This window comes from Ovis canadensis, chromosome 26 (assembly GCF_042477335.2).
Source record: "Ovis canadensis isolate MfBH-ARS-UI-01 breed Bighorn chromosome 26, ARS-UI_OviCan_v2, whole genome shotgun sequence".
In the NCBI taxonomy this organism is placed as follows: Eukaryota; Metazoa; Chordata; class Mammalia; order Artiodactyla; family Bovidae; genus Ovis; species Ovis canadensis.
In genome coordinates, this window is record NC_091270.1 from 50,323,172 (window position 1) to 50,336,707 (window position 13,536).

General features: G+C 37.1%; 1 protein-coding gene across 1 annotated transcript in view; it reads right to left on the bottom strand.

Annotated features, from left to right (window-relative positions):
- Window positions 1–13,536, bottom strand: part of LOC138430928 (A disintegrin and metallopeptidase domain 3-like) — a 120,176-nt gene that overhangs the window by 98 nt on the left and 106,542 nt on the right. Inside the window, 2 exon segments of the mRNA XM_069572948.1 lie at window positions 5,952–6,114; window positions 8,855–8,984. Of these exon segments, the coding sequence (XP_069429049.1) occupies window positions 5,952–6,114; window positions 8,855–8,984 (293 nt within the window).

Below are 13,536 nucleotides of genomic sequence, written 5' to 3' on the forward strand. Positions count from 1 at the left end.
TAAATGAACTCAAGAAAACAAAAATAGCTAGACTTTTACTAATTATTCAGTTAATATGTACCAATATCCACTTTTCTTCCTATATCCCAGTGAGGGATTATATATCCTACTGGGGTATATTTACCAATGGTAGCCTAACTTTAAAATATGTTAAACTTAATTTTGTGAATGATTTAAAGAATTATCTAAAATCTTATTTGTTTTTACATGCAGCTTCCCAGTTTTCCTAGCACCATTTGTTGAAGAGACTATCTTTTCTCCATTGTATATTCTTGCTTCTTTTGTTGTAGATTACTTGACCATAGGTGCATGGGTTTATTACAAGGCTTTGTATCCTGTTCCACTGATCTGTATTTCTATTTTTGTGCCAGTACCATACTGTTTTGCTGACTATAGCTTTGTAGTATAATCTGAAGTCAGGAAGCCTGATTTCTCCAGCTCTATTTTTCCTTCTCAAGATTGTTTTGGCTATTTGGGGTCTTTTGTGTCTACATACAAATTTTAAGCTTTTCTTGTTTTAGTTCTGTGAAAAATGCCACAGAAAATTTGATAGAGATTGCACAGAATCTATAGACTGCCTTAGGTAGTGTAATTTTGACAATATTGACTTTCCCAATTCATAAACATGGTGTGTTTTTACATCTGTTTCTGTTTTCTTCAATTTCTTTCATCAGCATCTCATAGTTTCAGTATAGGTCATTTGTCTCCTTAAATAGGTTTATTCTTAGGTATTTTATGTTTGTGATGTGATAGTAAATGAAATTGCTTCTTGAATTTTTCTTTCTGATCTTTCATTGTTAGTGTATATAAATGCAAGAGATTTCTGTGTATTAATTTTGTAACTTGCAACTTTAACAGATTCATTGATGAGCTCCAGTAGTTTTCTGGTGGCATCTTTAAGATCTATGTAGAGCATCAGGTCATCTGCAAACAGTGACGATTTAACTTCTTGCTTTCCAATTGCTAAATCACTTCAGTCATGTCCGACTCTGTGCGACCCCATAGATGGCAGCCCACCAGGCTCCCTCGTCCTTGGGATTCTCCAGGCAAGAACACTGGAGTGGGTTGCCATTTCCTTCTCCAATGCATGAAAGTGACAAGTAAAAGTGAAGTCGCTCAGTTGTGTCCGACTCTTCGCGACCCCATGGAATGCCTCTGCCCATGGGATTTTCCAGGCAAGAGTACTGGAGTGGAGTGCCATAGCCTTCTCCAACTAGGATTCCCTTTATTTCTTTTTCTTCTCTGATTACCGTAGCTAGAACTCCCAAAACTGTTAAATAAAAGTGGTGACAGTAGACATCCTTGTCTTCCTCCTGATCTTAGAGGAAAGGCTTTCAGCTTTTAACCACTGAGTATGATGTTAGCTGTAGGTTTGTCATATATGGCCTTATTATTTTGAGATATGTTCCCTCTATCCCCACTTTCTGGAGAGTTTTTATCATAAATGGTGTTGAGTTTGTCAAAAGCTTTTGTGGCATATATTGAGATGAGCATATGGCTTTTATTCTTTGCTTTCTTACTATGGTACATCACACTGATTGATTTGCAGATATTTTTCCTTATAGCAGGCTTCCCTGGTGGCTCAGAGGTTAAAGCATCTGCCTGCAATGCGGGAGACTTTCCTTATAGCACTATTTACAACAGCAAAGATATGGATACAACCTAAATATCCATCGACAGAAAAATGGATAAAGAAAATGTGGAACATATATACAACGGAATATTTTACTCAGCCATCAAAAAGAAAGAAATAAAGCAATTTGCTGCATTTTGGATGGACCTAGAGATTGTCTGTCATCTTATGTGAAGTAAGTCAGACAGAGAAGGAAAAATATTGTATGACATCTTTTACGTTCAGTATCTAAATGAACTTATTTACAATCAGAAACAGACTTACAGACTCAGAGAGTGAACTTATGGCTTCCAGGGGGGAAGGATGAGGGGGAAGCCTAGATAGGGAGTTTGGGATGAATACGTACACACGGGATATGGATGTGTACACACATATTTAATATGGATAACCAACTAGGTCCTACTGTATAGCACATTGAGCTCTGCTCAGTGTTATGTGGCAGCCTGGATAGGAAGGGAGTTTGGGGGCAAATAGACACATACATATGTATGGCCGAGTCCCTTTGCTGTCTAGCTGAAACTATTACAACATTGTTAATCTGCCATATTCCAACATAAAATAAAAAGTTTAAAACTAATATGTTAAGTATTTTAAAAATTTCAAAGTTAAATCCATCTATTACTTTTCTCTATGTTATCTACATGGAAGACAGGGTGAAATATTATAATATCTATGATAATGCTTCTCCAAAGTTAAAGACAATTTACACATGAATTCTTAAATTATCATGACTTCGATTATATTATTTCTATCAAATAACTATGTGAATAGTCGTCAGTTCTGTTAATGAGCTCCTTAATGAGGCCTCTCTTTCAGTTATGTCTGTTTACACTTTGTGGTATTCAAACGGCCTCCATTTTCCCTTTGGCTCCTATACACACTCAGTTCTTGTTGAAGAGTAATATTATGGTGTAGTTTCCTTGTAATGGCTATAGTTCTTTGGCTACAGATGGTAAAAATCAGGTTTGAACAGCCAATTTGGGATTATAAATCCTGACAGGACACTTGTTTAAACTAGATACACTTGCACAGCTATTTCGTTCTGTCTGTTGATGTCTCTTAACTAACAGATACTGGTTTTGAGAGATTATTAGGATTTTTACTTGAAAATGAAACTAGAATGGTTGAGAGAGGTACTCTGGGCCATGTGTAAGCAGAGCAGTTCTTTTGGAGAGAATGAACATAGACAAAAAGAGATGATGTCAATCATAAAAGCCTTTGGGTGATGGAGAGAATGACCAAGTTCACAGCCATCCAGTTCCTTACTACCCTTTTGTGTTTCAGCCCTACATCATTTCTTGCTCTTGTAGCCCTGAAACAATTGACTGATGCTTTTAAAACTTAGGCAGATTTTGTTATTTATGGTCAGTGATATCTAAGTATACCATTTCCTCCAGAAGTCAGATTCAGCTTTGCAAGTATTCAGATTTTTCGAACGTGTCTTAAATAAGAGCCCAGGAAGACTTATGCCAAATATCGTTCAATTAAATCAATTTATAACAACTGAATGATTATATAAATGTCCATGCGAATCATGCAGAATACTGCCCTGAATTTACTGGTTGCTGCTAACTTGTTCATAACTAAGATTAACTTACTTGGTAAGCAGAGGTGCTGATAGAAATTTTATATCATTTTATCTCCAATAAACATATGAGAAACAAAAATGATTTACTTTGCAATGAAGGAACGAGACCCAATCTTTACACTTACTTCTGCATTCTCGTCGTCCTAAATAATTACTAAGAAAATTGTGAACAGTATTTGTGCTACAGGAAAGAAAAAGCTGTATGAATGTGAAATAAGGTCAGACAGAGAAAGACAATGTATGATCCCATTTATACGTAGATTGAGAAAACCAAAACAAACAAACAAAAACCTCTTAAATGCAGAGAACAAATTGGTGGTTGCCATATGTAATGGGTTGGAGTGAGGATGAGCAAAATGGGTAAGTAAGTTTAAAAGGTACAACTTCTATTTAAAAAAATAAATGTCATGGGGATGTAATGGACAGCATGCTGACTATAGTCAGTAATAACTACTAACTGCATATATGAAACTTTCTAAAAGAGTAGATCTTAAAAGTCCTCATCAGGAGGAAAACAAAAAATTTGCAACTATGTATAACAAATGTTAACTAGACTTACTATGATCATTTTACATTATATACAAAGTATTATACACATGAAACTAATATCATATATGGTAATTATACCTCATTTTTAAAAAAAGAATTAATTTAATTCTTTTCTAAAAAAGGAAAAACTGAGCAAGTACCTTAACTCTAATTTCAGAAACATGTGAGCAATATTAATTTCATGTAACATAGGCCAAGTCCTTTATATGTGCTTTCCCTGACTCTTTGTGATCTTATATTTTCTCACCTTCCCCATATTCTGTGCTGCCCCGTCTCTATTCATCATTCAATTCAGTTCAGCCGCTCAGTCATGTCTGAATCTTTGCGACCCATGAACTGCAGCACTCCAGGCCTCCCTGTCCATCATCAGTTCCCAGGGTTTACCCAAACTCATGTCCATTGAGTTGGTGATGCCATCCAGCCATCCCATCCTCTGTCATCCCCTTCTCTTCCCACCCCTAATTTTTCCCAGCATCAGGGTCTTTTCAAATGAGTCAGCTCTTCACATTAGGTGGCCAAAGTATTGGAGATTCAGCTTCAACATCAGTCCTTCCAATGAACACCCAGGACTGATATCTTTTAGGATGGACTGGTTGGATCTCCTTGCAGTCCAAGGGACTCTCAAGAGTCTTCTCCAACACCACAGTTCAAAAGCATCAATTCTTCTGCACTCAGCTTTCTGTATAGTCCAACTCTCACATCCATACATGACTACTGGAAAAACCATAGCCTTGACTAGATGGACCTTTGTTGACAAAGTTATGTCTTTGCCCTTTAATATGCTGTCTAGCTGGGTCATAAGGTTTCTTCCAAGAAATAAGTGTCTTTTAATTTCATGGCTGCAATCACCATCTGCAGTGATTTTGGAGCCTCCCCTGAATAGTCAGCCACTGTTTCCACTGTTTCCCCATCTATTTGCCATGAAGTGATGGGACTCGATGCCATGATCTTAGTTTTCTGAATGTTGAGCTTTAAACCAACTTTTTCACTCTCCTCTTTCACTTTCATCAAGAGACTCTTTAGCTCTTGTTCATTTTCTGCCCTAAGGGTGGTGTCATCTGCATATCTGAGGTTATTGATATTTCTCCCAGCAATCTTGATTCCAGCTTGTGCTTCATCCAGCCAAGCCTTTCTCATGATATAGTCTGCATATAAGTTAAAAAATTAGCATGACAATATATAACCTTGACGTATTCCTATTCCTATTTGGAACCAGTCTGTTGTTCCATGTCCAGTTTTAACTGTTGCTTCCTGACCTGCATACAGGTTTCTCAAGAGGCAAGTCAGGTGGTCTGGTATTCCCATCTCTTTAAGAATTTTCCACAGTTTATTGTGATCTATACAGTCAAAGGCTTTGGCATAGTCAATAAAGTAGAAAACAGATATTTTTCTGGAACTCTTTTACCTTCCAGCATATTCTAGCTTCTTGGCACCACCAAATGTCAAGACAAGGCAAATGGGGTTGCTTAGGAAGTAGACAGCACCATCTAAAGCAATTATAGCCAACATGACTTTCTATTAGAAAGATACTGAGGATTTACTGAGTAGTTGAATTACTGTAGTAATTGAATTACTGAGTAGTTGAACAACTGAATTAGTTGTTCCTAGGCCTTTATGGGCATGAGAGATACCCATGTGCTTAAAGTTAGAAAAAAAAATCTGGTATTTTTGCAAACATTTGGTAGAAATATAAGCATTATCAGTGACTTATAAGCCACCATTTGGTGGTTCAAATGGTGAAGAATCTGCCTGCAGTGCAGGAATGAAAGTGAAAGTCGCTCAGTCATTTCCGATGCTTTGAGAGAATTCATGGAATTTTCCAGGGAGAGTACTGGCGTGGTTAGCCTTTCCCCAGCTGAGTCACAAGGGAAGCCCTTGGTCCTGGAGATGCCTGTTCAATTCCCTGGGTTGGGATGATACCCTGGAGCAGGGCATGGCAAATCATTCCAGTATTCCTGCCAGGAGAATCCCCATGGAAAGAGAAGCCTGGTGGGCTACAGTCCATGGGTTCCAAAGAGTCTAACACGACTGAGAGACTAAGAACACACACACGCACACACACACAAACACAACCATTACACCAATCTATACGAGTCCCTATTTATAATATTCTGAATAACATTTGAATTTTCTCATAAAGCCTTTCAAATATTAAATATAAAAAACAATGTGTTTACTTACTCCCCACTTAGTGTTCCCTCTTTGTTCCAAAATATCTTCATTTTTTTCCATTTAAGAGCAATGATAGCAGTTAAAATGAAGAAAGGTAGGAAAACGTAGAAACTCATCATAAGGTTATTTTTTTGAGAGGCACGATGTCGTTTTATCAAGTCTGAAGTTTTAGCTGAAGACATAACAATATCTTTTAACTTTTAAAAAATGATACATATCATTTTAGTAATTTGAATTATAACAATTTGGAATTCAAATAATATAATCATAGAATAAATAAATTTAAACTTAAAAGTGCTTTCCAAACTTCTGTGACTATACCCCAAAGTGCATTATATATTTCTTTAAATATATATAATTTAATCTTTATATGTATATTTAATATTTATGTGCTACATTCTAACAAATTTCATTCTATCATACTATCATATTTCTGTCATATTGCACTGCTACTTAGAATATATTAGGTTGATATTACCATCTAACAGATTCCTCTATTTAAAAAATAGAGCAAAAAAACAAAAAACAAAAAACAAAAAACTCCCCTGGAGAAAGGAATGGCTACCCACTCCTATACTCTTGCCTGGGAAATCCCATGGACACAGGAGACTGGCAGGCTCCATGGCGTTGCAAAAAATCAAACATGACTTAGCAACTAACACTAACACTCTCACTCTCAGTGTGGATTTTCTAGTTCCAAGTCACCCTTTGGGGAACTGCCTCATTTTGCACTGCTTTGTGTAAAAATAAAGACTAGTATTTAAGACCACAAAAAAAGAACTGTTTTAAAAATTATTTAGTGAAAATTACAGATATAACTGAGGCTAATTAAAAAGAAACAGCAATAGTAGATGAGGTTAAATTTACATAACAAATGTAAAAAGTGATATTGTTTTAATTTTGATTGCATTAATTTAAAAAGTTGATATTCCTCTTGGTGTTATAAAGATTTGCATAAAACTAGAAAAGTAAATCTATGGCCAAGTGGTCCAAATAAGCAAAAGGAATAAACCAGAAAATTAAAATTAAAAAAATATAAATCAAGCAACCAGAATTACCACCAAACCAATTGTGATGATATTGTGTGTATTTGTGGACATAATTGTCTAAATCTTTGTGAACCCATGGACTGTAGCCTGCCAGGTTCTTTTGTCCATTGAATTTTTCAGGCAAGAATACTGGAGTGGGTTGCCATTCCCTTCTCAGTGGATCTTCCCCTCTCATGGATCGAAGCCACATCTCTTGCATCTCCTGCACTGGCAGGTGGATTCTTTACCACTGCACCATCTCATGATATTAAGTGTAAACAAATTTAATGCCCTCTCAAAACAACAAGAGAATCTGTGCCACTGAAACACAGGTACAGTCCAATTATATGTTGATTCAAAGTAATTTACCAAGCTGCTGTATATCACAGGGAGCTCAGCTCGGGCCTCTGTGATGACCTAGAAGGGTGGAGATGAGAGGGAAGCTCAAGAGGGAAGAGATATATGTATACTGACTCATATGGTTGTACAGCAGAAACTAACACAACATTGGAAAGCAATTATACTCCAATTAAAAAATAAATTTAAAAAACATCTGGTTTTCAATAACTTTTGTATATGAATCCAAATTTTATTTTCCGTTGTGTAGCATGACATTTTAAATACCTTGCAATACCAAACAAGCAAAAACAAATAAACAAAAAAAAACAAAAAAACCTTTTTACGTATATGCAGAGTACATCATGCAAAATGCTGGGCTGGATGAATCACAAGTTGGAATCAAGAATCTCTCTAACTGGGAGAAATATCAACAAGCACACCTATGCAGATGATACCACTCCAACAGCAGAAAGTGAAGAGGAGCTAAAGAGCCTCTTGATGAGAGTGAAAAAAGAGAGTGAAAAAGTTGGCTTAAAGCTCAACATTCAGAAAATAAAGATCATGGCATCTGGTCCTATCACTTCATGCCAAACAGAAGGGGAAAAAGTGGTAACAGTGACAGATTTTCTTTCTTTGGCTCCAAAATCACTGGGGATGGTGACATCAGCCATGAAATTGAAAGATACTTGATCCTTGGAAGGAAAGTTATGACACACCTAGACAGGGTATCAAGAAGCAGAGACATCAATTTGCTGACAAAGGTACATCTAGTCAAGACAATTGTTTTTCCAGTTGTCATGTACAGATATGAGAGTTGGACCATAAAGATGGCTGAGTGCTGAAGAATTGATGCTTTCAAGTTGTGGTGCTGGAGGAGACTCTTGAGAGTCCCTTGGACAGCAAGGAGATCAAACCAGTCAATCCTAAAGGAAATCAACCCTGAATATTCACTGGAAGGACTGACGCTGAAGTTCCAATACTTTGGCCACCTGATGTGAAGAGCCTACCAGTTGGAAAAGACTCTGATGCTGGGAAAGATTGAAGGCAAAAGGAGAAGGGGGCAACACAAGATGAGATGGTTGGATGCCATTACCGACTCAGTGGACATGAATGTGAGCAAACGCCAGGAGATAGTGAAGGACAGGGAAGCCTGGCAGTGATGCAGATCATGGGATCACGTGAGTCAAATGTAATTTAGTGACTGAACAGCAACAAAGCTAGAAAACCACTGTATAAATCGAAAAATTTGGGAAACCATGGTTAAGATTAAGATGACACATTAAATGTTCATGGCTAGATTTGAGTTAAAAGCACATACACATTTTGATTGACAACATAATCTATAGGTGTGCTATTTATAATAGCACTACAAAGTGACCATTTACATTTAATTAGGTAAAATAAAATGAAAATGTTGGTTCCTTAATTGCATTCTCCACATGTCCAGTGCTTAATAGCCACATTAGACACACATTAACCCCACAATAGACAATGGGACTGTAAGGATACAGAAGGCTCTGTTGGAGCAGTGATTTAGTTACTAACATTTCTCCATCTCCTCCTCTATATTCCAAAATCCACCATCGATACTTCCTCCTGGTGATGAGGCTGTTTCCAAACAATCTGGGGGCACATATCCAGCATCACATTGACAATGTAGGCGAGAATTGCAAATCTGGAATGGAACCAGAATAAATAAGAAAACCATTATATATGTCATATAAAAATTAAATGGATTAGTATTGATTGTGAGCCAAAGCAAATGATTAAAGTAATGCAATTTCTTATGTTACAGGCTGTTTTTACTTTAATGTGGAAAATAATTATAAGGATAAAATGCAAAGCAAGAAATGTTCATTCAATGCTTTTTAAATGTTACAGAGGATTTATCTAATTTATCTCTTCAATAAAAGTAGACAACATTCTTGATACACCTGAAAATATAGAACTGTCTCTTCTAGAAAGACATGGAAATTATGACACTAAAAATTATTGCAGGAGTTGAAATTTATTATGAATTGTGCCAGATACTTTATAAAACTGTTTTAAGAGTCAAATTTTATGAAACATGGGGAGCAAACTAAAAGGTGAAGCTTACTTATTCAGGTACAGTTTGAAAAATTGATTTTGCTAGAAAATAGGAAGGCTAGGGGGCTTCTCTGGTAGCTCAGATGGTAAAGAATTTGGCCTGCAATGCGGCAGACCTGGGTTCGATCCCCGGGTTGGGAAGATCCTCTGGAGGAGGACGTGGCAACTCACTCCAGTATTCTTGCCTGGATAAGTCCCAAGGACAGAGGAGCCTGGCAGGCTATAGTCCATGGGGTCGCAAAGAGTTGGACATGACTGAGCAACTAAGCACAGCACAGCACAGGAAAGCTAGAATATATTTATAAATATGACCTTATGGATGAATCAAAAGATGGGTCAGAAGCAGAATAGGGAATCTAGGGATAAGTTCAGAAAAAATTAAATTGAAATTAAATAATAAAGGAATGGAACATAAAAGAAACTGTAAATAATAGGATGTGTAAATAGGAGGTAAATTTTAATACAAGGCACACAGACCGGTCACTTTTTCCAGGATTACTATAGAAAACATGAAACATCAAGATAATGGGAGATACTAACTACCATTTTAAAGCTAAATGCATGCTTAGAAATTCTTAAATGGGGCACAGATTTCTATAATTCAGGTGATAATTTCACAATGGCTAGACAAATAAAAGTGCAAATGGAAAATGTGACCAGACACACTGAACTGCTATTATTAATTTAAAAAATGAAAATTAGCAAAAAATTCAGCGTGTTAGAAGATATTAGTAAACTAAGAAGCCCATCTGGCCTGAATTTGAAGAAATGTTTTCACTCCTGATAGGTGCAGAAAAACTGATATAATATTTCCTGAAGACAGGCAATATTTATTAAAATTCAAATTATGCATATATTTGACCCATCAGATTTCAATGCAATCAATTTATGAAATCAAATAATTCTGCAAGGTGAATGTACAGCAGCGTCCACTGTACCACTATTTACAACAGTTAAATAAAAATTCAGTATTATCCAAAAGTCCATCAGTGAATGACTTCAAATACAGAAAGAACCATAGAGAAAAATAAATGGAAGTCACTGATCTGAGACAGATTTCAAAGGATAAGGAACTCTGCTGTCAAACATATATTAGATTATGAGTAATGTGTAATAGAAACAAAGTTTGTGAGTGTTTCGTATATATCAGTTATCAGCTCAATTCAGATCAGTTCAGTCAATCAGTCATGTCCAACCCCATGGACTGCAATACACCAGGCTTCTCTGTCCTTCACCAATACTTGGAGCTTGCTCAAACTCATGTCCATCGAGTTAGTGATGCCATCCAACCATCTCATCCTCTGTCATCCCTTTCTCCTTCTGCCTTCAATCTTTCAAACATCAGAGCCATGCACTCAATTATAAGCAGTATTTATATTTATGTATAAATACATACATGTATATACTAACTCCAGAAAGAACGAAGAGATGGAGCCAAAGCAAAAACAACACCCAGTTGTGGATGTGACTGGTGAAGGAAGTAAAGTCCGATGCTATAAAGAGTAATATTGCATAGGAACTTGGAATATTAGGTCCATGAATCAAGACAAATTGGAAGTGGTCAAGTAAGAGATGGAAAGAATGAACGTTGACATTTTAGGCATCAGTGAACTAAAATGGACTGGGATGGGTATCTACTACTGTGGGCAAGAATCACTTAGACGAAATGGAGTAGCCATCAGAGTCAACAAAAGATTCTGAAATGCAGTACTTGGATGCAGTCTCAAAAATGACAGAATGATCTCTGTTCGTTTCCAAGGTGAACCATTCAGTACCAGTAATCCAAGTCTATGTCCCAACGAGTAATGCCGAAGAAGCTGAAGTTGAACAGTTCTATGAAGACCTACAAGACTTTCTAGAACTAACACTGAAAAAAGATGCATTTTTCATTATAGGGAACTGGAATGCAAGATAAAGAAGTCAAGAAATACCTGGAGTAATGAAAAAATTTGGCCTTGGAATGAAGCAGGACAAAGGCTAAGACAGTTTTGCCAAGAGAACACACAGGTCATAGCAAACACCCTCTTCCAACAACACAAGAGAAGACTCTACACATGGACATCACCAGATGGTCAATACCAAAACCAGATTTATTATATTCTTTGCATACAAAGATGGAGAAGCTCTATACACTCAGCAAAAACAAGACGGGGAGCTGACTGTGGCTGAGATCATGAGCTCCTTATTGTTAAATTCAGACTGAAATTGAAGAAAGTGGAGAAAACCACTAGACCATTCAGGTATGACCTAAATCAAATCTCTTATGATTATACAGGGGAAGAGACAAATTGATTCAAGGGATTAGATCTGATAGACAGAGTGCCTGAAGACCTATGGACAAAGGCTCATGATATTGTAAAGGAGGCAGTGCTCAAAATCATCCCCAAGAAAAAGAAATGCAAAAGGGAAAAATGGCTGTCTGAGGAGCCCTTACAAGTATCTGAGAAAAGAAGAGAAGCTAAAGGCAAAGGAGAAAGGGAAAGTTATAACCATTTGAATGCAGAGTTCCAAAGAATAGCAAGGAGAGGTAAGAAAGCCTTCTTCAGCAATCAGTGCAAGGAAATAGAGGAAAGCAACAGCATGGGAAAGACTAGAGATCTCTTCAAGAAAACTAGAGATGCTAAGAGAACATTCCATGCAAAGATGGGCTCAATAAAGAACAGAAATATTATGGACCTAACAGAAGCAGAAGATATTAAGAAAAGGTGGTAAGAATACACAGAAGAACTATACAAAAAAGATCTTCATGACTGAGATAATAATGATGGTATGATCACTCACCTAGAGCCAGATATCCTGGAATGTGAAGTCAAATGGGCCTTAGGAAGCATCGCTATGAACAAAGCTAGTGGAGGTGATGGAATTCCAGGTGAGCTATTTCAAATCCTGAAAGATAATGCTATGGAAGTGCAGCACTCAATATGCCAACAAATTTGGAAAACTCAGCAGTGGCCACAGGACTGAAAAAGGTCAGTTTTCATTCCAAACCCAAAGAAAGGCAATGCCAAAGAATGCTCAAACGACTGCATAATTGAACTCATCTCACACACTAGTAAAGTAATGCTCAAAATTCTCCAAGCCAGGGTTCAATAGTACACGGACTGTGAACTTCCAAAAGTTCAAGCTCTATTTAGAAAGGCAGAGGAACCAGAGATCAAATTACCAAAATCCGATGGATCACTGAAAAAGCAAGAGAGTTCCAGAAAAACATCTATTTCTGCTTTATTGACTATGCCAAAGACTTTGACTGTGTGGATCACAAAAAACTGTGGAAAATTCTGAAAGAGATGGGAAGACTTGAACAGCTGACCTGCCTCCTGAGAAATCTGTATACAGGTCAAGACAGCAACAGTTAGAAATGGACATGAAACAACACACAGGTTCTAAGTCGGGAAAGGAGTATGTCGATGCTGTATATTGTCACCCTGTTTATTTAACTTTTATGCAGAGTACCTCATGAGAAATTCTGGACTGGGTGAAGCACATGCTGGAGTCAATATTGCCAGGAGAAATATCAATAACCTCAGATATGCAGAAGACACCACCCTTATGGCAGAAAATGAAGAGGAACTAAAAAGCCTCTTGATGAAAGTGAAAGAGGAGAGTGAAAAGTTGGCTTAAAGCTCAACATTCAGAAAATGAAGATCATGGCATCCGGTCCCATCACTTCATTGAAAATAAATGGGAAAACAGTAGAAACAGTGTCAGACTTTATTTTTTGGGGCTCCAAAATCACTGCAGATGGTGATTGCAGCCATAAAATTAAAAGACGCTTGCTCCTTGGAAGAAAAGTTATGACCAACCTAGACAGCATATTAAAAAGCAGAGACATTACTTTGCCAACAAAGGAGCATCTCGTCAAAGCTATGATTTTAATAGTAGTCATGTATGGATATGAGAGTTGGACTATAAAGAAAGCTGAGGGCAGAAGAATTGATGCTTTTGAACTGCAGTGTTGGAGAAGACTCTTGAGAGTCCTTTGGACTGTACGGGAATCCAACTAGTTTGTCCTAAAGGAAATCAGTACTGAATGTTCATTGGAAGAACTGATGCTGGAGCTGAAACTCCAATACTTTGGCCACCTAATGTGAAGAACTGATTCACTGGAAAAGACCCAGATGCTAGCAAGGATTGAACGC